Below are 27,802 nucleotides of genomic sequence, written 5' to 3'. Positions count from 1 at the left end.
TCTTTTGACCTAGGCTTAAGTGTGTGTGGTTTATTTTCTCATCAGCAAAAGGGAGCTTTTTTTTTGGTAGCCCTGAATTCTAGGAATAACAACTATGCTAAAAATGGCAAAGATGTCTAAGAGTGGGAACACTGAAATGTGGTTATATCAGCATTTCCAGTCTGCAAATTAACTGCATTATACTCAGAGCTTTAAAAAAATCATATCAAGGGACTTCCCTGGTGGCCCAGCGGTTAAGACTCAGTGCTCTTAATGCAGGGGGTCTGAATTTGATCCCTGGTCAGGGAAGGAGATCCCACATGCCAATCCCGCACGTGACAAAGATGTGTGCTGCAGCTAAATTAAAAAAAAAAAGCCATATCAACAACAGTCACCCAGCTAGTTCTTTTCTTTCTGTTGGAAATGTAACTGCTGATTTATTATAATGGCATCTATTTTCTTATTAATCTAATAATGTCAATTGGTAATATTCCATGAAAGGGCTGTGTAGAAATATTATACATTTATTTAATTGAGCATGGAAGTCATATCCGGAATGAAATAGTGTTTAATTAGATAGATATATCCAGTTGCAAAAATATATTTTACACTCCACATGCATTACATAGCGCAAACCGTAGCTTGATTATAATTCAAATTTTTTTTTAGCATTTGACTTGGTATAAGCAATCAAATAAGCATCAAGAAATTATTCTAGAGAAGTTTTATTTTCAGAACAGTATTTGATGGTTAAATTATTAAAAATGAAATACAGACTTTCTGGAAAAATTGTAGAAATACATATCAACTCCAGACAACTCTCTTAGAATGAATCGACATATACAAGGCTGTATATGTCATGTATGTATATGTATACATATACAAATATATACGTATATGTTGACATATAAAGGGCATATTGAAACAAGTCATATCAGAATTACACTGTCTACATCAACATCATAGATGCGTACATTCATGGAAAATAAAAATGCGTCGGGCAGGATATAGCTTATTCATAGAAACAAAAAGAATCCTTACTGGAGAATGACTGTAAATACAGCTCTTTGCTGTGAACATCAGTGGAGACTCACTGTGCCCAGACTGGGAGGCCTATATACGCCTGTACCTTAATGTGTTTCTGCCAGAAACTGGAAGATTACCTCCTCTTCTAAGTGTCCCACACAAAATCCATACAGCAGATTTGTTGAATTCTTATTAATTTGTATTAAGTTGAATACCTCTTGAAAACTTTGATAGAAATATTCTCCCTCCTCCAAACAGTGCATATATTAATGGCTAAAGAAAACAAACTGCCGTCTGTTCTGCTAGGCTTTGGCACATAGATCAGTTCTTAACTTGATTAGGAACCAGTGAGAGGACATAAATGTCTTATTTAAGCTAAGCCTTCAATTTTGTTTGTTAAGCTTTTTACTCTGAGAGAATTGTAGGTTCTGAGAGAATTGCCGATCATTGTAGATTCACAGGGAGTTGAAAGATTGAATAGGGATTGCTTTTTATCTATTTTGCCCGGAGTCTTGCAGAATGATACAGTATCACAACCGGGGTTTTGACATTGATACAGACAAGCTAGAGAGCTTTTCCATCACAGTGAGTACCACTTTTAAGATCACCCTTGCCTCTCTCCTTCTCCACCCTCCTCCCTGGTGACCCTGACCTAGTCTCAGGTTCTGGAACTTCACATTTCAAAATGTTCTATAAGCGGAGCTACATGGTACGTAACCTCTGGGGATGGGCTTTTTCACTCAGCATAGTTCTCTGAAGACTCATCCAGGTGGTTGCTTGTATCGGAAATTATTTTTTTATTGCCGCATGGTATTCCGTGGCTTGACTGTATCACAATTTGTCTCACTAGTCACCCGTTAAAGGACATCTGGTTGTTTACAGATTTGGAATATTATGAATAAAAATGCTTTGAACATTCATGTACAAGTTTCTGTGTGAACATAAGTTTGTACCTCTCTGGGATAAATGCCCAGGAGTGCAATTGCTGAGTGGTATGACACTCACTTGTTTAGCTCTGTAAAAAACTGTGAGTTGGTTCTCCAGAGTGGCTGTTTGATTTTTCCCACCAGCTATAGACTGATCCCATTGCTCTGCATCTTTGCTAACGTTTGATGTTGTTACTATAGTTTAGCAATTTTGGTAGGTGCCCCATGGTATTTATTGGAGTTTTAATTTGCAATTCCCTAATGACTGATGATGTTGAATATCTTTTCATGTGCTTATCTGCCATTACCTTCAGAGGAAGTTTGTTCATGTTCTCCATCGTCTAATTGGATTTTTAAAAAACTGTTGAGTTTTAAGCATTCTCCGTCTATTCCAGATGGTAGGCTTTTGTGGAATATGCCATCGGCAGGTTTTTCCTCCCAGTAGGTAGCCTGTTTTTTCATTTTCTTAACATGATGATCTTTTGTAGAATGAAAGTTTAAAATTTTGATGAAGTCCAATTTATTAAACTTTCCTTTTATGGACTTTTGGCCTTTGGTGTCAAGTCTAAGAAGGCTTAGCTTAGATCAGCCCTAGGTCTCAAAGATTTTCTATTTTTTAAAAAATTTTTATGGATTTACATTTCATGTTTAGGGTTCTGATCTATTTTTAAATTGATTTTTATTGAAGTATCGTTGCTTTACAATGTTGTATTATTTTTTGCTGTGCAGCAAAGTGAGTCAGCTACATGTTTCCAGGTATTCCCTCTTCTTCGGATTTCTTTCCCCATCAGGTCACTACAGAGCCTTGAGCAGAGTCCCTTGTGCTACACAGTAGGTCCTCGTTAGTCATCTATTTGATACATAGTAACGTATGTATGTCAGTCCCAGCCTCCCAGTTCATTCCATCCCCTCCCAGTGTCCATGCATCGTGCTCTATGTCTACATGTCTATTTCTGCTATGCAAATAAGTCCATCTGTATCATTTTTTCCCCTAGATTCCACATACAAGTGACATTGCGCATTATTTGTTTTTCTCTGACTTACTTCACTCTGTATAAGTCTCTAGGTCCATCCACGTCTCTTCAAATTGCAGTTTTATTTTTATGGCTGATTAATATTCTGTTGTATATAGGAACCACATCTTCCTTATCCATTTCTCTGCTGAGGGACATTTCGTCTGCTTCCGCGTTCTGACTATTGTAAACAGTGCTGCTATGAACGTCAGGGTGTGTGTGTCTTTTTGAACTATGGTTTTCTCTCCTCTTGCCCAGGAGTGGGATTGCTGGGTCATATGGTATCTCTATTTTTACCCTCAAATTTACTTTATTCTTCTATATTAGACATTGCTATTGTTAAAGAATGCTTTTGTGACTTGACTTGTGATAAATAAAGAATTCTGTGCATTTGACTATGCTTTTATGAATAGGCACTTAAAAATATTTTGACAACTCAAACTCTCTTCATGTCTTACTTTTTAAACAAAAGTGTAGCAAGTAATAACACTATTATTCATTTTTTAAGTGAATACTTCCTATATTTTGCAGGCTGTGTTCTTAATGTTTATACAACATACCTAACCCACCAAAGAGGGTTTAGAGTCATATAAAAGGCAGAAAACTGGGCCTTGCTAGATTCCTTATAAATTTCAAACATAAGTGGTCTCAAATGTGTACTCATAGGTCCTTGAAGGTCTTAGGTGTGTACAAAGGTATGATGTGGGTGCTCCTGTGTGTAATTTGTAGAAAATTTAAAATCTAAAGTAAGAATCAGATTTCAGAGACTTTTTTCTTTTTTGGTAGAAAGTAGTAGCTGATCATCCACAGGTAGGTTAGTCATCGCTTTACGGATTTTGCTGATTCAGTGACTGCCTGTGTATTTCAGTAACTCTTTGTCTTGCTCTCAGAGCTGGAAGTTGTGCGGGCACCACTCTGTCCATGGCGCGCAGTGCATGCTGGGAGAACCAGAGGCCGTCTGGGTGGCAGTCTGTCCTCTGGGTGCAGCGCGTGCTGGAGTCAGACCCTGGGATGCTGACTTCAGCGCTCTGAGCTTCAGTGTTCTTGCCTGAAAGTGGCAACGATGATGCGTCTCCTTGGTTGTCAGACTCCAGGGAGACGATCCTGTCGAGGGCCTGGCCCACGGATGGGCAGGAAGCGTGCCTTCAGCTACTGACTTCTTTCCTCCCTTTTCTTACACGTGGCCTCGTCTTCCTTTCCAGCCTCTCCCTCTCCCCCTCTTCTCTCTGCACCACAGACTGAGTACCACCCCCTGTGTCTAAGAGAAGGGGACGCTTTGTCACTGCACCAGGAGAGGGGGTCTGGGGAGCCTGATGCCGAAGCTGCCCCTCCCTTCATGCACTATCATGACCTGATCATTGCCTAGAACAGGGCTGTGCACCAAACTCAGGGGTTCTCACGTGGTTTGTCACGTTGCAGTGGGGAAAAAAGCTTCATGAGTGACCAGTACATTTTAGCAAATGAGACTCAAGAATGCATCCACCATTCAAGAGAGGGATGGTAGTGAAAAGGTGAAAGTGTTAGTCGCTCAGTCATGTCCAACTCTTTATGATCCCGTGGACTTTAGCCCGTGACCCTCCTCTGTCCATGGAATTTTCCAGGCAACAATACTGGAGTGGGCTGCCGATTCTTTCTCCAGGGGATCTTCTCGACCCAGGGATCGAACCTGGATCTCCTGCATTGCAGGTGGGATTCTTTACCACTGAGCCACTAGGGGAGCCCAGCAGGATAGTAACCCATAGACAAAGATTCCTGCACCCTCACCCTGAACACAAGATGACAGCTGTATATGCGTATTTAGTTCTTCTGTGGTTGCAGTGAGCTTAGAACCAAGACACAGCTTTGGGCACAAGAAGCAACAAACATTCTTATAATACAAAACAATCACGTTGTACATACAGGCATAATTTTTGTTTGAATGGAACAGCAGCTGTCTCAACATGCTCCCACACAGGTGAGTCTGGTTTGAAAGCACGTGAACAGACTCTCTAGGTGGAGTCCCTGTGTGATCTGGGTATTTGCAAACGGCCACTTCACTCTCTTGCCAGCACAGGGGTCCCTGGTGACCTGCTTTCATCTTGCCTGCTGTGAACCCTTCCACAAAGAGACAGCAGTCAACCGCTGTCCGGCAGCGCTGCGTAAAAGGTTTCCATTTTACGCAAGCATCAAGGACTTTCTTCTCCCTCCATCAGGCCTTTCTTGGAACGGCTCTGAAGTACTCCTCCCTGGAGATGTCGGCTACTCCCCCATACCATTTCTGAAGCCAGATGTGTTCTATCTTCATCTTCATGAAGAACCATTCATATGGCCGAGGCCACTTTCTCATCACTGGGTGTCTGCGGAAATAAAGAAGTCGCCACATGGGAGCTTTCATTAGAGGGTGCGCCTCTGGAGCACAGGGCCAGACGTAGCCCTGGCCAGGTCACAGGGCCAGACGTAGCCCTGGCCAGGTCACAGGGCCAGATGCCAGGGCTCCTGGGCTTGTGTTCAGCTGCTCAATCCTGTCTGACTCTTTGCGACCCCATGGACTGTAGCCCCTGCCGGCTCCTCTGTCCCTGGGAGGGCTGGGGTCTGGGACCCCGAAAGGAGGGCAGGACACTCTCGTCCCCAGAGGGTGGTGGACAGCGCAAGTCTGGAGCCAGGCAACGTGGTTTGAACCACAGTTTGGCTGCTGATAAACTGGGAAGCCTCATGCGCTATCTGCCCTCTCCTCACTGTTCATGTGGGGTGAGAGGGATGCTGCTGGGATCACAGGGCTGCGTGGGGAACAGCCAGTGAGGCTCATAAGGAACCTGCATGGAGAAAGTGTTCAGGGGACGTGGGTCATTGCTATCAGGAAGCATCAAGAAAGGCTTAAAATGTCTCTGTATGAGATGTTAAAAGAATTTCGAGCCCTCTCTCTTTTTATTTTGTTGTTTAAAAACTGAGTATTTATTTTCTAAATATTTATTGGGACTTCCTTGGCTGTCCAGTGGCTAAGAATCCACCTTCCAATACAGGGGACTCAGGTTCAATCCCTGGTCTGGGAACTAAGATCTCACATGCCTCGGAGCAACTAAGCCTATGAGCTACAGCTAGCAAGCAGCTCCAGTGCAGCCAAAATAAATACAAATAAATGTTGTTGTTCAGTCGCTAAGTCATGTTCAATTCTTTGCAACCCCGTGGACTGCAGCACGGCAGCCTCCTCCATCCTTCACTGTCTCCCAGAGTTTGTGCAGACTCACGTCTGTTGAGTCGGTGATGTTATCCAACCGTCTCACCCTCTATCGTCTCCTTCTCCTCCTGCCTTCAATCCTTCCCAGCATCAGGGTCTTTTTCAGTGAGTCAGCTCTTTGTATCAGGTGGCCAAAGTATTGGGGCTTCAGCTTTAGCATCCATCATTCCAATGAACATTCAGGGTTGATCTCTCAGGATTGAGAGATCCTGGGACTGTCCAAGGGACTCTTAAGAGTCTTCTCCAACACCACAATTTGAAAGCATCAATTCTTTGGCACTCAGCCTTCTTTATGGTCCATCTCTCACATTCATACATGGCTGCTGGAAAAACCATAGATTTGACTAGGTGGACCTTTTTTGGCAAAGTGCTGTCTCTGTTTTTTTATTTTTTGGCATAGTTGGCAGGATGTCTCTGCTTTTTAGTATTGCTGTTTGTTTATTTGGCTGCACCAGGCCTTAGTTATGGTGTGCAGGCTCAGTAGTTGAGCTGCTTGGGTTCAGTTGCTGCACAGCATGTGGGATCTTACTTCCCAGACCAGAGATCGAACCCACGTCTCCAGCATTGCACGCAGATGCTTTAAGGCTAAGCCACAGGGGGAAGCCCCTTAATCCGTGTGTGTGTGTGTGTGTGTGTGTGTGTGTGTGTGTGTGTTAGTCGCTCAGTTGTATCCAACTCTGTGCGACCCCATAGACAGCAGCCCACCAGGCTCCCCCGTCCCTGGGATTCTCCAGGCAAGAACACTGGAGTGGGTTGCCATTTCCTTCTCCAATGCATGAAAGTGAAAAGTGAAAGGGAGGTCACTCAATCGTGTCTGACTCTTCGCAACCCCATGGACTGCAGCCCACCAGGCTCCTCCGTCCATGGGATTTGCCAGGCAAGAGTAGTGGAGTGGGGTGCCATCTCCTGGGCGGGTCAATAACTCCACAAATATCTGCACATGAAGGAAGGCACTTCTGATGCCTGTGTCGTAGTAACTTTTAAGGGTTTGGTAAGAACAAACACTAAAACCACATACCTACCTTGAAAACATGGCTTGCTTGGCAAATTCTACTTCTTCTGGAGACACTGCAACCATCCGACCAGTGAGCGTTAACCGGGCACAGCGAGGATCTTCTGGGTCCACGATGTTTTTTCTGCATTTGAAGGACATTTTCCAGATATTAAAATGATGACAGAACATCAGCAGGACATATGAAGGATTTTACTAAAAAGAGAAAATAATAGTTACATCGCTAGTTATATCATCCAGGTTTTTACATTTTTCTGGAATTACTTGAAAATACTTTGACACATATGATCCAGAAATGCCACTCCTGGGCATATACCCAGAGAAAATCATAATCCAAAAAGATACACGCACCCCACTGTTCACTGCAGTGCTATACACAATAGCCAAGACAAGCAAACAACCTCAGTGTCCACCGACAGATGGATGGATGAAGACGGGGTCAGGCGAGCGGCGCCGCCGGAGCTGTACAGAGCAGTGAGCTGACTGAGCAGGGGCTCCCAGTGAGGGCCTTGCAGAGCCCTGCCCTGGCCTGCGTGCCCTTGACTAACACTTCCCAAGTTGTCTCCTGGCCCGAGAATGCAGACTGACATCTAGTGTGCACAAACACACCTGTCACACTGGCTGTGTGAAAATACTTTAACTTTTAAATTTTATTGGAACACAGTTGATGTACTGTGTTCCAGTAAAATTACTGGAAGGTTGTGTTAATTCCTGCTGTACAGCAAAGTGCTTCGGTCATATATATATATATATATATAATATTAAAATATTTCATATATTTTATTATTTAAAAATATTCTTTTACATGATGGCTTATCATAGGATAGTGAATACAGATCCCTGTGCTATACAGTAGGACCTTGTTTATCCATCCTAAATGTGATAGTTCACATCTACCAACCCCAGGCTCCCAGTCCATCCCTCCCCCAGCACCTTCCCCCTTGGCAATCACAAGTCTGTTCTCTATGTCTGTGAGTCTGTTTCTGCTTTGTAGATAAGTTCATCGTGTCATAGTTTAGATCCCACATATAAGTTATATTATATGATATCTGTCTTTTTCTTTCTGACATTTGTGGTACATACATACAATGGAATATTACTCAGCCATGAAAAGAGTGAGATAATGCCATTTGGAGCGACATGGATAGACAGACCTAGAAATGATCACACTGAGTGAAGTCAGAAAGAGATTTGAGGGGCTTGAGGTGTTGGGGAAAAGTTCTTTTTTATTTTATATATTTCTGTATTCTTTGACTATTACAATTATGTAATGCAGAAAAGTGGTTTCCAGGGGCTAGGGGCCCGATAGGGAGTTTGGTAAAAGGGTATGAACTTATAAGATGAAGAAAATCTGAGAATCTAATTTATAACATGGCAACTCTTGTTAACAATGCTATATTGTATAGTTGAAATTTTCTGAGAAGAGAACGTGAATGTTCCCACAAAAAAAGATAAACAGTGGTGACAGATATGTTAATTAGCTACATGGTGGGATTTAAAAAATTTTTTTACTTTGTTTTGGCATATAGCCATTTAACAATGTTGTGATAGTTTCAGGCGGACAGCAAAGGGACTCAGCTATACAGATACATGTATCCCTTCTCCCCCAGACTCCGCTCCCATCCAGGCTTCCATGTCGCGTTGAGCAGGTAACACTGTGTATCCTTGCGGTACCCAGTACATCCTTCTTGGTGACCCATTTTAAATATAGCAGTGTGTGCATATCCATCCCCAGTTCCCTAACTATCCCTTCTCCCCTTCCTTCCTCCCACTCCCCACAACCATAAGCTCACTCTCTAAATCTGTGAGTGTTTTTTTGTTTTGTAGGTAAGTTCATTCGTATCATTTTTTCTTAGATGCCACGTATAAGGGATGTCATACCATATTACTGCTTCTCTGACTTCCTTCACTCGACGACAAACCGGGTCCATCCCTGTTGCTGCAAATGGCATTATTTCATTCTTTTTGATGACTGAGCAGTATTCCATTGTATATAAACACACACCGCCCTTTCTTTCACATCTTCTCCCTCCATCCCTCAGTTGAGGGCCATTTAGTTTGCTTCCATGTGCTGGCTATTGCAAACAGTGCTATAATGAACACGGAGGTGCTCGTATCCTTTCGGATCATGTTTTTCTCCACATATATGCCCAGGAATGTGATTGCAGGGTCATATGGGAGCTCTAGTTTTACTTTTTTAAGGAATCTCTCTACTCTTCTCACTGGCTGTAAGGTGGTGGGAATTTTTGCACAATGTGTATGTATATCAAATCATCAGGGTGTGTACTTTAAATATCTTATAATTTTGTCAATTATACCCCCAATAAAGCTGGAAAAAGACCAAAAAAAAAAAAAATAACGGTCACATACCATTATCTCCTGGTGGGCAGTGAAGGGGTAACTCAGCAGACCTGGGTTCTGAAAGGCCTGTCTTCAGGAGGATCAACCCCTGACTGGCTCCTCGAAGATGCCTCTGAGCCCTTGAGATTCCCTACTTCATAAGCATGTTTTTGTGCCTGAGGCCCTGGGCCGTGCTGGGTCAGCTTGACCTCCCGGGCCCTGAGTCTGAGTAGCTGAGATCAATCATGCAGATGTTGAAACTGCCAAGGGACTGGATTCCAATAAGAACCCTGGATACCAAGGCTCAGGTGAGCCTCCCAGGTCGGCAGTATCTTGCACCTATTGTCTCACATCATTTGTGGAAGGATTAAGGGTATCTCCATGTAATTTCAGCGGGAAGGAGCCCTTGGAAGCTCAGGCCTGGTTTTTCCTGGACTTTATTTCATGCACCTTTTGCCCTTGATGACCGTGATCTGTATCCTCTCACTGGAATAAACCATGAGCTGTTGAGTCCTGTGAGTTCTTCCAAGGAACCTGAGGGTGGTCTTGGGACCCCAGGTACAGATGACCAAGGAGACTCTGAGGATGCTCTTTTCAAAGATGGTGTATATCATGAAACGGCGGCTTTGAGGCCTGACTCGTTAGAACTCATTCCTGTCCATTATAACATTAACTTGAGAAAGGTACATTTGTTAAGCAAAACACATGTCTTGCTTATACTTAGGGAACTTGTTTTCACCTGCCTACAAGTTTTTCTTTATTACACACTCTGTTGAGTCACAACAAGAGAAAGAGTGGACACACCCACATAAATTGCTTCATGTGAGAACACTGTGTACCATTTGAAAGTGTTACCATTCATGATGGTTTTGAACCGCAATAGTGTTGTTGCTGAATTGTGAATTTTTCTAAGATGAAAGAAGGATGGGAGGCAATCTACATAACAGCTGTAAACACTGAATTGACATTGAAGTTTGCATAAAAACCTGAGATGGATAGGAGAAAGTAAAAATAGTAAATGGGAACTAAATTTACATGTACCCGACAAGACTGTCATCAGTTGTACTGAATTTGTTTGCTAGTAAAGCCATTTTTTCCCCACAAACTTGCTCCTTCATGAAAGCAGTGAAGTGAGGATTCATAAGTAAGTCATCATAGAAGAACACATTGCATTTAAGAAGGGAGCATTTTCCATCTCCATTGGTGGTGATTACACCAGCTAGAAGATGTGTGTGTGTATGTGTGTGTGTTACTTCCTTAGTCGTGTCCGACTCTTTGCAGCCCCATGGACCGTAGCCCACCAGGCCCGTCTGTCCTTGGGATTCTCCAGGCAAGAATGCTGGAGTGGGTTGCCATTTCCTTCTCCGAAAGGAACTATAGAAAGAAAGAAAGTGAAGTCGCTCAGTCGTGTCCGACTCTTTGCGACCCCGTGGACTGTAGCCTACTAGGCTCCTCCATCCACGGAATTCTCCAGGCAGGAGAACTGGAGTGGGTTGCTATTTCCTTCTCCAAGAAAGAAGATAATGTGTTTAAATAGGTAAATTGAAAGCTTTTCATTTACACAGTAGATAACCCCTCTAACTTCCTTCCCACTATGATGGGGGGATAATAGCCCCTGAAAAAGTCCACATACTAATCTTTGAAACATGTGACTGTGTTACTTTTTTTTTAACTTTTAGTTTTATATTGGCGTATAACCAATTAACAGTGTTGTGATAGTTTTGAGTGCACAGCAGAGCAACTCAGCCATACAAATACATGGATCCATTCTCCCCCAAATTTCCCTCCCCCCCAGGCTGCCACATAACACTGAGCAGAGTTCCCTGCGCTGTGCAGGAGGTCCTTGTTGGTGACCCATTTTAAACATGGCAGTGTGTACATGGCCACCCCAAACTCTCCAATGTGTCACCTTTCATGGCCAAGGGGAGCTCATCAGCTGACCTGGATTATCAACCTGGGATCAGTGTGATCACAAAGATCCTTAAAAGTGGAAGAGGGAGGCAAAACAGAAAGTTGGAGTGATGTGATGGGAAAAAGACTCTCCTGGCCATAGCTGGCTTTGAATATGGGAGGTGGGGCTGAACCCAGGAGAGAAGAGAGCCTCTAGAAGCTGGAAAAGGCAAGAGAATGAATTTTCCCTGAAGCCTGTTATCTCTTCTTTAGACAAAATCTTACATCTATTGTGCTTCTTAGAGCACAATAATGGAAGAGATGCTGCTGGTACTGTTTGCAAGCCTTGAATGGCCTTGTTCTGTCGGACTAGTCCAGGGTTTTTAGGGGCCCACTCCCCTAGCTGGGGGTGTTAGCAGGCACAGAGGAACCGCCTGTTCTGCCTTCCTGAACCTAGAGGTCTTCCGTACTCCCCTTGTTTTCTGTTTAGCATGCACACAGGCTCCCTAGTCTGAGACACCATCTGCTACTCTTTGACCTCTGACTCTAGCTTAACTTCATTCCTTGGCTCCTAATGGAGCAAGAGAACCTCACTATTAAAGCTTTTTAATAGTGACTGCGGCCGATTTTGCATTTGTGCATTTCTGTGTGACTGAGGTTGAGGTGGTGGTGATAATGGAGGGGAGCAAATCCATCTCAGGAAGGGTCACGTTTTCTTTTCAAATAGGCTTTTTCTTTTTTAATATCTTGGCCAAATTTATGTATGTATTTATTTTTACTTTTTGTCATGTGGGATCTTAGTTCCCTGACCAGGGAACCCGTGCCTCCTGCCTTGGGAGCACACAACCTTAACCACTGGCCACCAGGGAAGCCCAACACTATTGTTTTTTTAAACAGTCTGTTCTGGAATAACTGAAAGTTATTTGGGTTCATCTGCAGGCCCTTCCGGAGAAGGCAATGGCACCCCACTCCAGTACTCTTGCCTGGCAAATCCCATGGATGGAGGAGCCTGGTGGGCTGCAGCCCATGGGGTCTCTAGGAGTCGGACACAACTGAGCGACTTCACCTTCATTTTCACTTTCATGTATTGGAGAAGGAAATGGCAACCCACTCTAATATTCTTGCCTGGAGAGTCCCAGGGACGGGGGAGCCTGGTGGGCTGCCGTCTCTGCAGTCCCCCAGAGTCGGACACGACTGAAGCGACTTAGCAGCAGCAGCAGCAGGCCCTTCCAGCCTCTATTTTTTGAGACTCTGAACAAGTTGGTCCATTTTCATGCTGTTGATGCCATTTCCACTCCTGGTTGATGTTCTTATCCACGACTTCTCTGAGTTTCTTGGGATGAATTCGTTGTCATTTGGAAGCCTTGGCCATGTGTCTTTGTAGGACAGGCTGCAACATTTCTGTGAGTGTCTTGGGCTAGGATTTTCTCTGATCCACCATCAAGTCTTGTGATTCAATAGACTCCAGAGAGACACGTGCAGAGGGACAAGACATGCAAAAGGGGGAGCCAGGTCCACTTCCACGCGGGAGAGCAGCAGGGATTCACTCTAACGGGCGAGTCACGATCTCACAGGACCGTTCAATTTACAACCCACCTGTCTGCAGTTTTCACCTTTCTCTATCATTTTGCTGTGCTAAGAATATATTAAGATTTATATGAATTGATTGCATATCAGGTGTGAGTCATTTTAATATCTATATTTAAAAAACATGTATGTTATAAATAGGAACAATCATGACTCCCTCAAAATACCAAGGAGAGCCTTAGCCTACGTCAGAATGAATTACCATGTTTCTCTCCACGCTTGCAAATGCACTGAAACTGTACATCCATCTGTGGCGGGCTGAATAAAGCCTCCCCGCAAAGATGTCCACGTCCTAGTCCCCAGAACGTCTGACTGTTATTTACATGGAAATAAGGACTTCCTACATATGATTAAGTCAATGACTGTGAGATGGGAAGTTTATCCTGGATTATCTGGACGGGCCCAAGGTAAACACAAGGCTCCTTAGAGAGGGAGGCAGAAGATCAGATTAGAGGCCATGTGCTCAGTCGCTCGTGTTCGACTGTTTGTGACCCTATGACCACAGCCCTCCTCTGTCCATGGGAGTCTCCAGGCAAGAATACTGGAGTGGGTTGCCATGCCTTCCTCCAGGGGATCTTCCCGGCCCAGGGATCAAACACACGTCTCCTGCATCTCCTGCATTGCAGACGGATTCTTTGCCCACTGAGCCACCTAGGAAGCCCAAGAGAACGCAGTGCAGGTAACAGCATTCAGTTCAATGTGGCCTGAGACGGGAGTGGAGCGAACTGTACCAGCAAAGGCATACACATACTAATAGGTGGACGGAACAGAATAGAGCCCGGAAATAAACCCATACCCTATGGTCAACTCATCTTTGACAAAGGAGGCAAAAATATACAATGCGGAAAAGACAGTCTCACATAAATCAGTGAAGTTAGAACACTCCCTCACACTACACATAAAAACAAATTCAGAGTGTTTTAAAGACCTAAATAGAAGACACGACACCATGAAATTCCTAGAAGAGAACATAGCCAAAGCATTCTTGGATATAAATTGCAGCATTTTTTCTTAGCTCAGTCTCCCTAGGCAAAAGAAACAAAACCAAAAATAAACAAATGAGACCTAATCAAACGCAAAAGTCTTTTGCACAGCAAAGGAAATCATCAGCAAAATAAAAAGAAAAGCTATGGACTGGGAGAAAATATTTGTAAATGATGCGACTGATAAGGGGTTAATCTCTAAAACATACAAACAACTCATAAAATTCAATGTCAAAAAGACAAACAACCCAGTCAAAAAATGGGCAGAAGACCTAAATAAATATTTCTCCAAATGAGACACGCAGATGGCTAATAAGCACATGAAAAGATGCTCAGTATCGCTGATTATTAATAGAGAGATACAAGCCAAAACCTCGGTGAGGTATCACCTCACACTGGTCAGAATGGCCACCATCAAAAAATCTACAAATAATAAATGCTGGAGAGGGCTTAGAGAAAAGGGAACCCTCCTGCACTCGTGGTGGGAGCGTAATTGGTGCAACCACTACAGAGAACAGTATGCAGGTTCCTTAAAACACTAACCATAGAGTTATGACATGACCCAGAAACCCCACTGCTGGGCATATATCTGGAAAAGACAGAAGCTCTGATTCAGAAAGACACATGTATGCGGAAGTTCGCAGCGGCACTGTTTACAGTAGGTGGACATGGAAACATCCAGGTGCCTGTCGACAGGTGAGTGGGTAAAGAGGCAGCACAGGTGTACAATGGCCTATGATGCAGCAATAAAAAGTGAAAGAATGCCGTCTGCAGCGACGTGGATGGACCTTGAGGGCATCACACTAAGCCAGATAAAGACAAATGCTGCGTGATATCCTTATGCGTGGAAGCTACAAAAGCCGGACACACTGAAACAGACTCAGCGGTGGCTCTGAGGGTCTAGGGGCTTGGGAACTGGGGAGATGTTGCTCAGAGAGCACAGATTTGCAGTCAGAAGATGACTAGGTCCTGGGGATCTAGAGTCAACACAGGGATCATACCCAACGTTGCTGTCGTTCAGTCATTCCGTCGTGTCCGACCCTTTGCGACCCCACGGACCACAGCACGCCAGGCTTCCCTGTCCTTCACCATCTCCCGGAGCTTGCTCAAACTCATGTCCATTGAGTCATTGATGCCATCCAACAATCTCATCCTCTGTCGCCCCCTTCTCCTCCTGCCCTCCACCTTTCCCAGCATCAGGGTCTTTTCCAGTGAGTTGGCTCTTCGCATCAGGTGACCAAAGTACTAGAGCTTCAGCATCAGTCCTTCCAATGAATATTCAACATTACTGTGTTATAAATGTCAAAGTTGCTAGGAGACTAGATCTTAAATGTTCTCACCACAAAAAAGAAATGATAATTATGTGATGTGATCAAGTTGTTAGCTAGGACTGCAGGGGTAACATATTGTAATACATAAATGTATCAAATCAACATGTCAATTATCAGAATTTTTAAAAAAGGACTTCTGAGCTACTTGCCAAACACATACATCAGCTTAGATGACAAGTTTTCAGGTTAAAGCTCTCACTTAATAGAGTTAGTTGCTCAGTCCTGTCTGACTCTTTGTGACCCCACGAACTGTAGCCCACCAGGCTCCTCTATTCATGGAATTCTCCAGGCAAGAGTACTGGAGTGGGTTGCCATTCCCTTCTCCAGGGGATCTTTTCAACCCAGAGATCAAACCAGTGTCTCCTGCAATGAAGTAAGGCCTAAACCACATATTAAGTCAATTATTAATTATTAGGGGCATTAACTTAATTATTAGGGATCATATTAACTATTAGAGATCAGCCATTATTTTTATTCTGAGAGGTAGGTGGAGCTCCCAGGCAGTCTCCTAGGCCATATTCAGAATTTTGTTATATTTTCCTAATGAAAGAGTTTAGGTGGGAGAATCTTAGGACCTTGTGGATCTTGTCTGGGTTTTGAAAGATGCCCAGGTAAAGCACTGGGTCAGCTGAACTGCCTCTGGCTGGCTGGCTGGATCTCCATTGTCAGCTCCAGTGCAGGGGAGCGGGGCGGGGAGCAGTGGGGCATGGGGGGTGATGGGTGAAGGGTGGAGGTGGGGTGTAAGCAACAGGGCCTTATCCATGCTGCATTTTATGGCGCACTGTTGCTCTGATTATTACCACCGCCCTGCCCCAAAGAAGCGCTTCCCTGGTGGCTCAGCAATAAAGAATCCTCCTACAATGAAGGTGACTCGGGTCCCATCCCTGGGTCAGGAATATCCCCTGGAGAAGGACATAGCAACCCATTCCAGCATTCTTGCCTGGAGAATCCCATGGACAGAGGAGCCTGGTGGGCTAGGGTCCATGGGGTTGCAAAGAGTCAGACATGAATGAAGCCCCTTAAGAACTGACGTCTGTTCACTTAATGTGTTTTTCATGCTTTGCATACAGAAGTACAGCATTTTGGAGCTGGGAGGAATTTTACCTGAGTTCATCACTACATTACAGGTGAAGACAACTGCGGCTCTGGGGGTGAAGGGACTCTCCCGAGGTCTCCTGGCACCTCTGCTACTCCTGTGGGGGTGTCCCTTCCATGCATCCCCCTCCAGAAGCTAGCTGGGTGCAGACATCTCCCCAGCAGCACCACATTTTATTTCAGACAGTGTTCCATTTTTGCCTAACTGTCCTTTCTTTTAGAGAGTTGTCTTCTTAAAAAGAAGTAACATTTATTTATTTTAAAATGTGTATTTATTTATTCTGCTGTGCTAGCTAAGCCTTTTAGTTTCAGCATGTGGGATCTAGTTCCCTGGCCAGGGATCAAATGCGGGCCCCCTGCACTGGGAATGTAGAGTCTTAGCCACTGGACCACCAGGGAAATCCCTAGATAGTTTTTGAGTAAGTGATTTTAGGGACTCTGGGTCTTCGTCGCGCATGCCTCATGGGGGCCGGTAGAAAAACACTGACTAGACTCTGTGCAGCCTATTCCTGGGGGACAAGCCACTGGCTCTTCCTTCTCTACCCTCTCCTCCCCACCTCCACCTTTGCCATCACAGCAAGACCTCTCATTTACTCACCCGTGTTTTGCAAGACACTCAAATCTTTCCAACCCTCCCCATCACCCTAGGAGGTAGAAATTGCTATTTCCATTTCACAGATGAGGAAATGGAGGCTCCCAAAGTTCAATAACTTTGAGCCCCAAATCACACACCTCATGAATGGTAGAATTCTATCGATCTGATTCCACGGCCTATAATACATTCTTTTTTTTTTTTATAATACATTCTTATAACATATGTTGCCAATGTATCTGGAACACACTGGCACTAGACTTTTATAGGTTTGTTTTTTTTTGGCTGTGCGCCTTGGCACATGGTGGGATCTTAGTTCCCCAACTGGGGATCCCCCTGTGTTAGAAGCACAGAGTCTTAACTGTTGGACCACCAGGGAAGTCCCTGGCGTTAGACTCTAAAAAAATATATTAAAATTTTTTTTATTTATTTGTTTATTTATTTCACTGCGCTGGGTCTTAGCTGTGGCATGCGGGATGTAGTTCCCAGACCAGGGATCAAACTCAGGCCCCCTGCACTGGGAGTTCAAAGTCTTAGCCTGTGGACCACCAGGGAAATCCCCCCAGGACTAGACTTCTAATTGCTTGAAATGATCTGTATTTTAAACCAAGATCAGCTTCACATTTCAGTTTCCTGTCTTCCAAAGGTGTGTCTTAGGGACATAAAACAGAAATGTGAAAACCCATTTGGAAGCTGCCTAAGGGGTTACAATTATTGCCAACCTCAGAATAAAGTTGTTGCTTCGATAATTTTTTTCAAAACAAAAAAGAACCTTCAAAACTACCTAGTTCATCGCTTAATTCCATAGATGATGAAAGCAGCATGGAGACCCCAGTGCCTCGGCCACAGTCTCAGAGCCTGGTGAGACCAAGAGCCAGTAGCAGAAACAGCCCTGGTCGAGTGGTGAGGAACGGCTTTGCGTCTCAGGGCCCCATGAACGCCACAACCTCCCTGCCTTGTGTGGAGGAGCTGGGTGAGGGAGGCCAGGCCCTTGCCTACCTGCAGAACTCTCCTTCGGATTCTGGCAGCAGGAGCGAGGCCATGGGGTTCTTCATCAGATCGGCCACCAGGAGGTCCTTGGGTGTCACGTAGAAGAAAGGAATCCCTGTACTGTTGTTGAAGGGGCCATCACTGATGGGGAGGCAGGTCCCAAATGGCAGGCCTGGGATCTAACAAACATCAAGGGAAAAAAAAGGGGGGGCCTTTTCAATACAGGGCTGTGGACTGACTTGAGCTGGGAGCTAAGTCTGTGTCTCTGACCAGAAAAAAGAGCACTGGGGCTGCAAAGGCAGCATGACATCACCACAGTTTTGACAGGTCGTAAACCCAGGCAGAGTGGTTCCCAATCTCTCCACAGTACACGCTGGTGGCTTCATGATTTCTATAGAGGAGCTTAGCAGTGGCACCTGTGGATGGGGGCTGGTGAGGGAAGTATTCTTGAAGCTTCAGAAAAACAGCAAACACATTGTATTGGGACTTCCCTCGTGGTCTAGTGGTTAGGACTCCATACTTCCACATGGGGGCCCAGGTTCGATCCCTGGTCCGGGAACTAAGATCTCACATGCCATGTGGTGTGGCCCAAAACAAACCAAAAAATTAAGGGACAAAATAAAAAACTAATTAATTAAAAACCACTCTATTAAATTGAAAGTTATTTGGGGGAAAGGCAATGAAATTCATGGAGGGGTGGAGGGTTACTAAAGACCTTTCTCACAAGCTGCCCCGGGAATCCCACTGCCTTCACCACCTCCCCCAAATTTTTGGCAACTCTGGGGATAGAATTTAAATCTCATATCTTACCTGGTCTTTGGAATCCAGGAACTTTCTGTTACAGTTTCCTTTCGGGTTATACCACTTCCTCACTTATCACTCATATATTTTATTATAGTAAGTAATATTTCAGTCATATAATTCAGTAACTTAAGGGAATTTATTTCTTACCCTAATAGCGTCAAGGAAGACACAGAAGCATGCAAAAGCAATTTCTGTTCACGATCTTTCAGTACAGCAGGTGAAATTCTCAGACATACACACAAGTATTTCTCAGGTTTTTCCCAAGCCCTGCTGGGTCCAGCATCATGACCTTTATAGAGTGTGTTTCTCATTGTTACTTAGCTCAGCACTCGGGGGCTGTCTTTGAAGTATCACTTAACAACAGTATGTAGAATTATGATAAGGGGTGGCTTTAACCTTTGAAGAAATCCTACAAAATGGTAACATGTCATTACCAGATCCTGTTTTCAGCTGGTCATTCACAGACTTTGCGATGGGGTCACAAAGAGTCGGATACGAATGAGCGACTGAACTGAACTGATTTGCAAACTGGCTGGTCATGCTGGGCACACATGCCAGGCACGTAGTAAATGTTCTCTGAATTTATTGGATTTGGTATAAATGTCAATAGTGGAAAAGGGAACTACTAACAAGGCTAAGAAAAGGAATGTTGAAAGTCATAATATCTTTGAATACTTTGGCATTAGACTTTTAATTGCTGAGAGTGATCTATGTTTTAAACCAAGACCAGGTTCATATCCTCTGAAGGTGTGTCTTAGGAACATAAGATATTGCTGTGAAAAACTATTTGAAGGCTGTAGGAGACGTTAAGATCATCACCATCATCAGAATAAAGTTGTCATTTAGATTCTTTTTTTTTTCCAAAGCATAAAAGGACCTTCAGAACTACCTGCTGCTGCTGCTGCTAAGTCGCTTCAGTCGTGTCCGACTCTGTGCGACCCCATAGACGGCAGCCCACCAGGCTCTGCCTTCCCTGGGATTCTCCAGGCAAGAACACTGGAGTGGGTTGCCATTTCCTTCTCCATCAGAACTACCTAGTCCAACACAATTTCATAGATGAGGAAAGCAAAGTGAAGGACCCAATGACTTAGCCACAGTTTCGGAGCTGGTGAGACTCGGACCTGGGGCCAGAACCTTCCCCCGCCACCCTACCCCATGAGCTACAAACGTCATAATAAAATAAAAATTTTTTGCATTAAATAAATAGGGGTTCAAATTACTGCCCTGTAATAAAACCCTTACAACTATCTCTTTTTAAATTTTTATTAATTTATTTTAATTGGAGGATAATTACTTTAAAATATTGTGATCGTTTTTGCCATACGTCTCTTTTTTAGTTTTTTCTTTTAAGTGGACTGTTTTCACTTACTGAATTTGTTGCAATATTACTTCTGTTTTTTGTCTTTTTGGGCGCAAGGCAGGTGGGATCTTGGCTGCCCATCAGGGATGGAACCACACCCCTTGCAAGGGAAGGCCAAGTCCCAACCACTGGACCACCACTGGACTCCTTACATCTATCTCAACAGCCCTAAAAGCTTTACGGAGGGTGTTCATGTAGGAATGCTACATCCTCATCAAGTGTCCATGTTATTTCAGCTTCAGGAGGAATCATGTCTAACAGGTGAATAAAATAACCTGTGAACTCAAGGATGAGAGCTGCAGCTGGGGACAGCGCTGTCGCTCCAACACTCACAGCTTCGGCACAGTGAGCCTCCTTTCCAGAACAATTCTCCAATGCCATGGTTTTAAATGTAAATTTCCACCAAAGCCCACTGTTCTGGAGTCAGCAGGTGACAGGGCAATTCCGGCCGGCGGCGGGCAGGAATGGGGCTGGATGCGGGGAGGGGCTGGACGCGGGGAGGGGCCGGTGTGCCACTTGGCGATGCCAAAGGCAGCTCCGGCTTCTTTTGTCCAGGCCTCTGGTCAGGCGTGGTGATTTACACCCCCTCTTTGGCCATTTCAAGACCGCGCTTCGGTCCTCATCCACCTGGCAGGAAGCCTGCTTGTCCTTCCCCTCACCCACTCCTTCCCCGTCCCGGGTTTGCCCGGGTAACCGAAGCAAAATCTGCTTTCATCAATTACACGCTGCCCACGCCGATCCAGACCCCCGCGCGCGTCTGCTAGACCTGGATCGGAGCACGGGAGTGGCCCCAGGCTCTCCGGGTCCCCGGGGCGCGCCAGGCACGCCCCTGCACGCGGCTCCGGCGGGGGCGGCTTACCTTCTCGTGGGCGGACACGGTGGCCAGACAGCCCCAGGCGCTGGCGTGGGCCAGGAAGCGGGCGATGCCCGGGCGCAGCCTCGCGCCGCCCTCGCGCGGGTAGGAGAACATCCCGGGCGGCGCGGGGGGCGGCCTGGAGCGGGCGGCGCCCTCCGCGGGAGGCAGGTGCGCGTCCTCCTTGTGCGCCGAGGCCGGGAAGCTGCGCTGCCAGAGGCTGCCCGAGTCCCCCAGCAGCGCGGGCAGCGTCTCCTCCGTGGAGGCTCCGTCCAGCTCCTCGTCCACCTCGTTGGTGACGGCCCAGGACACGGAGCTCACGATCACGTAGCCCGCGGCCGGGGACAGCAGGGCGCCACACCACAGCAGCCAGCACAGGCGGGGCCCGGGCCGCCGGCCGCCGCGCCGCGACATCCTGCGGAGCGCGGGGCCCGGGGACCCCGAGAGGCACGCGCCGCCCCCGCCGCGGGTGCCCGGGTGGGGCCCCGGGCGGTCCTCGCAGCCGCGCGCTGCGCCGGGAGGTGGGGCTCCCGCACGCACTGCAGCCCCGGTGCGCGGTCCTCCCTGCGCGCCCGGCCGGGGCTGCGCTCCTTTTCCGGGTGGATGGCACAGCGCTCTGCAGCCAGACGCGGGGCCGTTGAGGTCCCGGCTCAGCGCACTCCTCCACTCACCAACTGTGCGGCCCTGCCGAGTCACGTAACCTCTCTGTGCCCGGTTCCTTCATTAGGAAACACAGAAAACAGTATCTACCGTCGCGGGGGTGAGGGATGGGAGGGTGAAAGCGGTTAATGTTTGAAGAGGTTTAGGCCAGTGCGTGGCATGAAGCAAGCGCTCTGTGCTGTGAAATAGACAAGAGGCAGGGGTGGTTGTCGTTTGGTCGAGGAGGAAGCTGAGCGAAGGGGGAAGGTATGATTAGTCTTACCAAGTCTTCTGAGGCCAAAGCCCTGTCCTCTTGCTCTGTAAGGACCGTGGTTGTCTTACACTTGGCTGTAACAGGAGGGCATTGCCATCCGTTCATCTAAGACTCTGAGTAGTAAAGAACCCACCTGCAGGACCGCAAGTTCCGTCCCTGGGTGAGGAGGATCCCCTGGAGGAGGGCACAGGCAACCGGCTCCAGTATTCTTGCCTGGAGACTTTCACGGACAGAGGAAGGAGCCTGGCCGGCTACAGTCCATGGGGTCGAAGAGAATGAGACACGGCTGAGCACAGGGCAGGACATCTAAAATCATAATCAAATTGCTCACTACTTACGTGTTGTGGCCAGAGCAGCAGATACGGATCGCAAGTGGTCGACGTATAGTTTGGGGAAAAGAGACTAGAGACAGAATTACAGTTTGAAAGATGGGACCAGGGGACTCAAGACCTCTTGGGTCCAGAACCCTGTTCCTCGGGCCCACATCAATTTTATTTAGTGTCTTGGCAAGCAGGAAGTATCTGTTGTGTATGATGAAGTCAGCCTCCTTGTCCCCGGTCACATCTCCTATTTTACTGATTACTTTAAACTATCTTTGTTATTTTCTTAACAAGGGCTATCACCTGCCTGGAGGTCATAAACCTGCATATGCCTTGGGAAAACGTCTTAGTGTGTGCACAAGCAACGTTCTGAACTTGCGCTGACCCGGCGTTCCAAGGTCCACACTGTTTTTCTTTAGCCTCTCAGGGTATGCCGACCCCAACTGATCAACCCGATGTGCTTTTCATCTGGGTTATGCTGTATTGCTGTGTTTTGCTTTTATTCTTCTCCCATGGTGATTTTCTCAAGGCTTAGCCAGAGCAACAGGCAGCTGACTATTAACCCCTGCACTTATACGCTAAAATAAAGGTGAGGGACTTTCCTGGTGGTCTGGTGGTTGGGACTTCCAGCTCCCATGCAGGGGGCCCTAGTTTGGTCCCTGGTTGAGGAACTGGATCACACATGTTCCACCTGTAAGTTCATATGCTTCACGGAGCATGCGACCTCTTGATTATCCCTCATGGGTCAGCTGAGACCCTGGCGCAGTCTGATGGAGAGAGGGAGAATAAATGCCTGCCCCCAGAGAGAATGTGGCCAGGATGGTGTAACAGAGGACTGTACGAGAGGACCACTATGTAAAAACAGTCTCTGACTGATGGGTGGCATCATCACTGACTCAATGGACGTGTGTCTGAGCAAACTCCAGGGGATAGGAAAGCACAGGGAGGCCTGGTGTGCTGCGGTCTGTGGGGTCACAAAGAGTCAGACACGACTGAGCCACTGAATAGCAACTGGTGGATGGGAATTTGACTTGGGAATCCCATGGATGGAGGAGCCTGGTGGGTGGCAGTCCATGGGGTCGCAAAGAGTCGGACACGACTGAGCGACTTCACTTTCCCTTCCCTTCCAGTAATAGAGTTCTACAAACAGTCTTGTATTTCGGTGTGTTGGCATCATCTGTGCCCTTTCTCACTACTCTCGGCCCCTTTGTTTTCTCCGGTTGTTGCTGTGGTGACTGTCTAATGAGGTGCAGACAGCATCAGGTCACCTCAGCGGTCTGCATGCCCCTTGCTTTCTGCCTCAGGGCCTTCATGCCAGCTGCCACATGGAACATAAGTAGGGTTCAGCTGAGCAACATGGAAACCCACAGTTGCAGAACATTAATCCCCACTGGGACAACCTTTGACCAGTGGGTTTAGGAACCAGAGGATGAACGCTCCCCACTTCCAAGTTGCAGGTGGATGATTCTGAAGGTCATGCTACACAGTTTCTTGGAGGATCTCCAACAGGGCTGAGCCCCGGTTCCTCACAGTGGTAAGCAACTCAGTGATCCTCCCCTGGAGTGGCTCTCCTTCTGCCATATCCCCGTAATTCTGGCCAGTGCCCTCCACTGTGGTTCTGCAGGACCACATCCCGAAGCGAGCATCTACGTCAAGTCCGCTTCTTAGACTCAGTTCCTGGGAGGAAGCCAAGCTCAGGCCCAGGTGCGCACACACAAGGGTTCTCTAGAGAACGTACCTTGCAGTGGAGTTGCGGGTCTAGGCCACGAGTGTGTTTCACTTTATTATATAACGTCACACTGATTTCCTGAATGATTGTATCAGTTTATCACTAGCATTAGTGTCTGGTGATTTCTGCTGCTCCATATTCTCATCGGCATATTCTTGTTAGGTTCTTTAACCACCCCTGCAATCTATGGATGAGTAATGATAAGTCATTTTTTAAAAAATGTTTGATTTTTGTTTTTTGGCTGTGCCGCACAGCATGTGGGATCTTCCTTCCTCAACCAGACATTGACCTTGTGCTCCCTGCATTGGAAGGGTGCAGTCTTAATCTCGGGACCACCAGAGAAGTCCCTGATAACTCATTTTTATTTTAATGGCTCATGTGGTTCATTGTCTCCTCATGCATGTGTTGGTCAGTTGGATATTCTCATTTTGTGAAATGCCTGTTAATACCTCTTGTCTGTTTTTATTGGGTTGTCTGTGTTTTCTTGTATTGATTCATAAGAATTAATTTTATTTCCTATGTTCCTGGTTTGGGGTGTTGTGTTATAAATTGTCTTTGGCCTGTGGTGATGGTTAATTTAATGTGTCAGCTCTGCTGGAGAAAGAGATGCCCAGATAGCTGGTAAAACATTATTTCTGGGTGTGTCTGTATTACTGGGAGAGATTAGCATTTGAATCAGATTGAATAAAGAGCATCACACTCACTGATGCAGTGGGCATTATCCACTGAGGACCTGAACAGGACAGAAAGGCAGGGGGAGGGCCGATTTGCTCTCTGCCTGATCGCGACACCCTTGTGCATTTGCCCTTGGACATTGACACTCTTCGTTCTGGAGCCTTTGGACTTGGGCTGGGACCCACTGTATTGCTTCCCCTGGTTCTCAAGCCTTTGAGTTGTCAGCTGTCAGTTTCGAGAGCCCACAAGCCTCACAGACCAGCTGGTACCTGATCTGGTGCTTGCCAGGCTCTAGAACTATAAGAAAATAAACTTCTGTTGTTTAAGCCATCAGTCTGTGGTATATTAGATGAATACCATAAATACACTGAAATTGGCTTATCTGCTCTCCCATGGATGCTGGGAGGGATTGGGGGCAGGAGGAGAAGGGGGCGACAGAGGATGAGATGGCTGGATGACATCACTGACTCAATGGACATGAGTCTGAGTGAACTCCGGGGGTTGGTGATGGACAGGGAGGCCTGGCATGCTGCAATTCATGGGGTCGCAAAGAGTCAGACATGACTGAGTGACTGAACTGAACTGAACTGATGGATGGGTATTAGTATTGTTTTCAGGTGTTATCTATTATGACTAAAGTTGCTATAAGCCCTCTTTACAAGTCTTTTTGTGAATATATGTTTTCTTTCCTTTGGGTAAGTACTTAGGAATGAAATCATTTGGTTCTAGAATAGGTATATGTTTAATTTTATACAGAATTTTCTGTTCTGGTCTGAATATTTGTGCCCACGAAATTCATATGTTGAAGTTCTAACCCCTAATGGGATGATATCTGGAGGTGGGGCTTTTTGAAGGTAATTAGGGTTAGATTAATGTGGTCCACTGGAGAAGGGAATGGCAAGCCACTTCAGTATTCTTGCCTTGAGAACACCATTAACAGTATGAAAAGGCAAAATGATAGGATACCAAAAGAGGAACTCCCCAGGTCATTAGGTGCCCAATATGCTACTGGAGATCAGTGGAGAAATAACTCCAGAAAGAATGAAGGGATGGAGCCAAAGCAAAAACAATACCCAGTTATGGATGTGACTGGTGATAGAAGCAAGATCCGATGCTGTAAAGAGCAATATTGCATAGGAACCTGGAATGTCAGGTCCATGAATCAAGACAAATTGGAAGTGGTCAAATAAGAGATGGCAAGGGTGAATGTTGACATTCTAGGAATCAGTGAACTGAAATGGACTGGAATGGGTGAATTTAACTCAGATGACCATTATATCTACTACTGTGGGCAGGAATCCCTCAGAAGAAATAGAGTAGCCATCACGGTCAACAAAAGAGTCTGAAATGCGGTACTTGGATGCAATCTCAAAATGACACAATGATCTCTGTTCGTCTCCAAGGCTAACCATTCAATATCACAGTTATCCAAGTCTATGCTCCAACCAGTAATGCTGAAGAAACTGAAGTTGAATGGTTTTATGAAGACCTACAAGACCGTTTAGAACTAACACCCCAAAAGGTGTCCTTTTCATTATAGGGGACTGGAATGCAAAAGTAAGAAGTCAAGAAACACCTGGAGTAACAGGCAGATTTGGCCTTGGAATACAGAATGAAGCAGGGCAAATGCTAATAGAGTTTTGCCAAGAAAATGCACTGGTCATAGCAAACACCCTCTTCCAACAACACAAGAGGAGACTCTACACATGGACATCACCAGATGGTCAACACCAAAATCAGATTGATTATATTCCTTGCAGCCAAAGATGGAGAAGCTCTATACAGTCAACAAAAACAAGACCAGGAGCTGACTGTGGCTCAGATCATGAACTCCTTATTACCAAATTCAGACTCAAATTGAAGAAAGTAGGGAAAACCGCTAGACCATTCAGGTATGACCTAAATCAAATTCCTTATGATTAAACAGTGGAAGTGAGAAATAGATTTAAGGGCCTAGATCTGATAGATAGAGTGCCTCATGAACTATGGAATGAGGTTCGTGACGTTGTACAGAAGACAGGGATCAAGAGCATCCCCTGGAAAAGAAATGCGAAAAGCAAAATGGCTGTCTGGGGAGGCCTTACAAATAGCTGTGAAAAGAAGAGAGGCAAAAAGCAAAGGAGAAAAGGAAAGATATAAGCATCTGAATGCAGAGTTCCAAAGAATAGCAAGAAGAGATAAGAAAGCCTTCTTCAGCAATCAATGCAAAGAAATAGAGAAAAACAACAGAATGGGAAAGACTAGAGATCTCTTCAAGAAAATTAGAGATACCAAGGGAACATTTCATGCAAAGATGGGCTCAATAAAGGACAGAAATGGTATGGAGCTAACAGAAGCAGAAGATATTAAGAAGAGGTGGCAAGAATACACAGAAGAACTGTACAAAAAAGATCTTCACTACCCAGATAATCATGATGATGTGATCACTAATCTAGAGCCAGACATCTTGGAATGTGAAGTCAAGTGCGCCTTAGAAAGCGTCACTACAAACAAAGCTAGTGGAGGTGATGGAATTCCAGTGGAGCTGTTTCAAATCCTGAAAGATGATGCTGTGAAAGTGCTGCACTCAATATGCCAGCAAATTTGGAAAACTCAGCAATGGCCACAGGACTGGAAAAGGTCAGTTTTCATTCCAATTCCAAAGAAAGGCAATGCCAAAGAATGCTCAAACTACTGCACAATTGCACTCATCTCACATGCTAGTAAAGTAATGCTCAAAATTCTCCAAGCCAGGCTTCAGCAATACGTGAACCGTGAACTCCTTGATGTTCAAGCTGGTTTTAGAAAAGGCAGAGGAACCAGAGATCAAATTGCCAACATCCGCTGGATCATGGAAAAGGCAAGAAAGTTCCAGAAAAACATCTATTTCTGCTTTATTGACTATGCCAAAGCCTTTGACTGTGTGGATCACAATAAACTGTGGAAAATTCTGAAAGAGATGGGAATACCAGACCAGCTGACCTGCCTCTTGAGAAACCTGTATGCAGGTCAGGAAGGAACAGTTAGAGCTGGACATGGAACAACAGACTGGTTCCAAATAGGAAAAGGAGTATGTCAAGGCTGTATATTGTCACCCTGCTTATTTAACTTATATGCAGAGTACATCATGAGAAACGCCGGGCTGGAAGAAACCCAAGCTGGAATCAAGATTGCCGGGAGAAATATCAATA

At 45.6% G+C, this 27,802-nt stretch overlaps 1 protein-coding gene across 1 annotated transcript; it reads right to left on the bottom strand.

The window, feature by feature from the left end:
• Positions 1 to 529: 529 nt before the first annotated feature.
• Positions 530 to 21,493, bottom strand: CREG2 (cellular repressor of E1A stimulated genes 2). Its single transcript, XM_004007333.5, has 4 exons — positions 21,002 to 21,493; positions 17,988 to 18,157; positions 7,181 to 7,294; positions 530 to 5,280 (listed from the first exon to the last, which is right to left on the bottom strand). The coding sequence occupies exons 1-4, from the start codon at positions 21,407 to 21,409 to the stop codon at positions 5,133 to 5,135; spliced, it is 840 nt and encodes a 279-aa protein (XP_004007382.3). The 5' UTR covers positions 21,410 to 21,493; the 3' UTR covers positions 530 to 5,132.
• Positions 21,494 to 27,802: the final 6,309 nt, after the last annotated feature.

The sequence above is a fragment of the Ovis aries genome, chromosome 3 (assembly GCF_016772045.2).
Source record: "Ovis aries strain OAR_USU_Benz2616 breed Rambouillet chromosome 3, ARS-UI_Ramb_v3.0, whole genome shotgun sequence".
Taxonomy (NCBI): Eukaryota; Metazoa; Chordata; class Mammalia; order Artiodactyla; family Bovidae; genus Ovis; species Ovis aries.
This window is presented reverse-complemented; position numbering and strand designations above follow the sequence as displayed.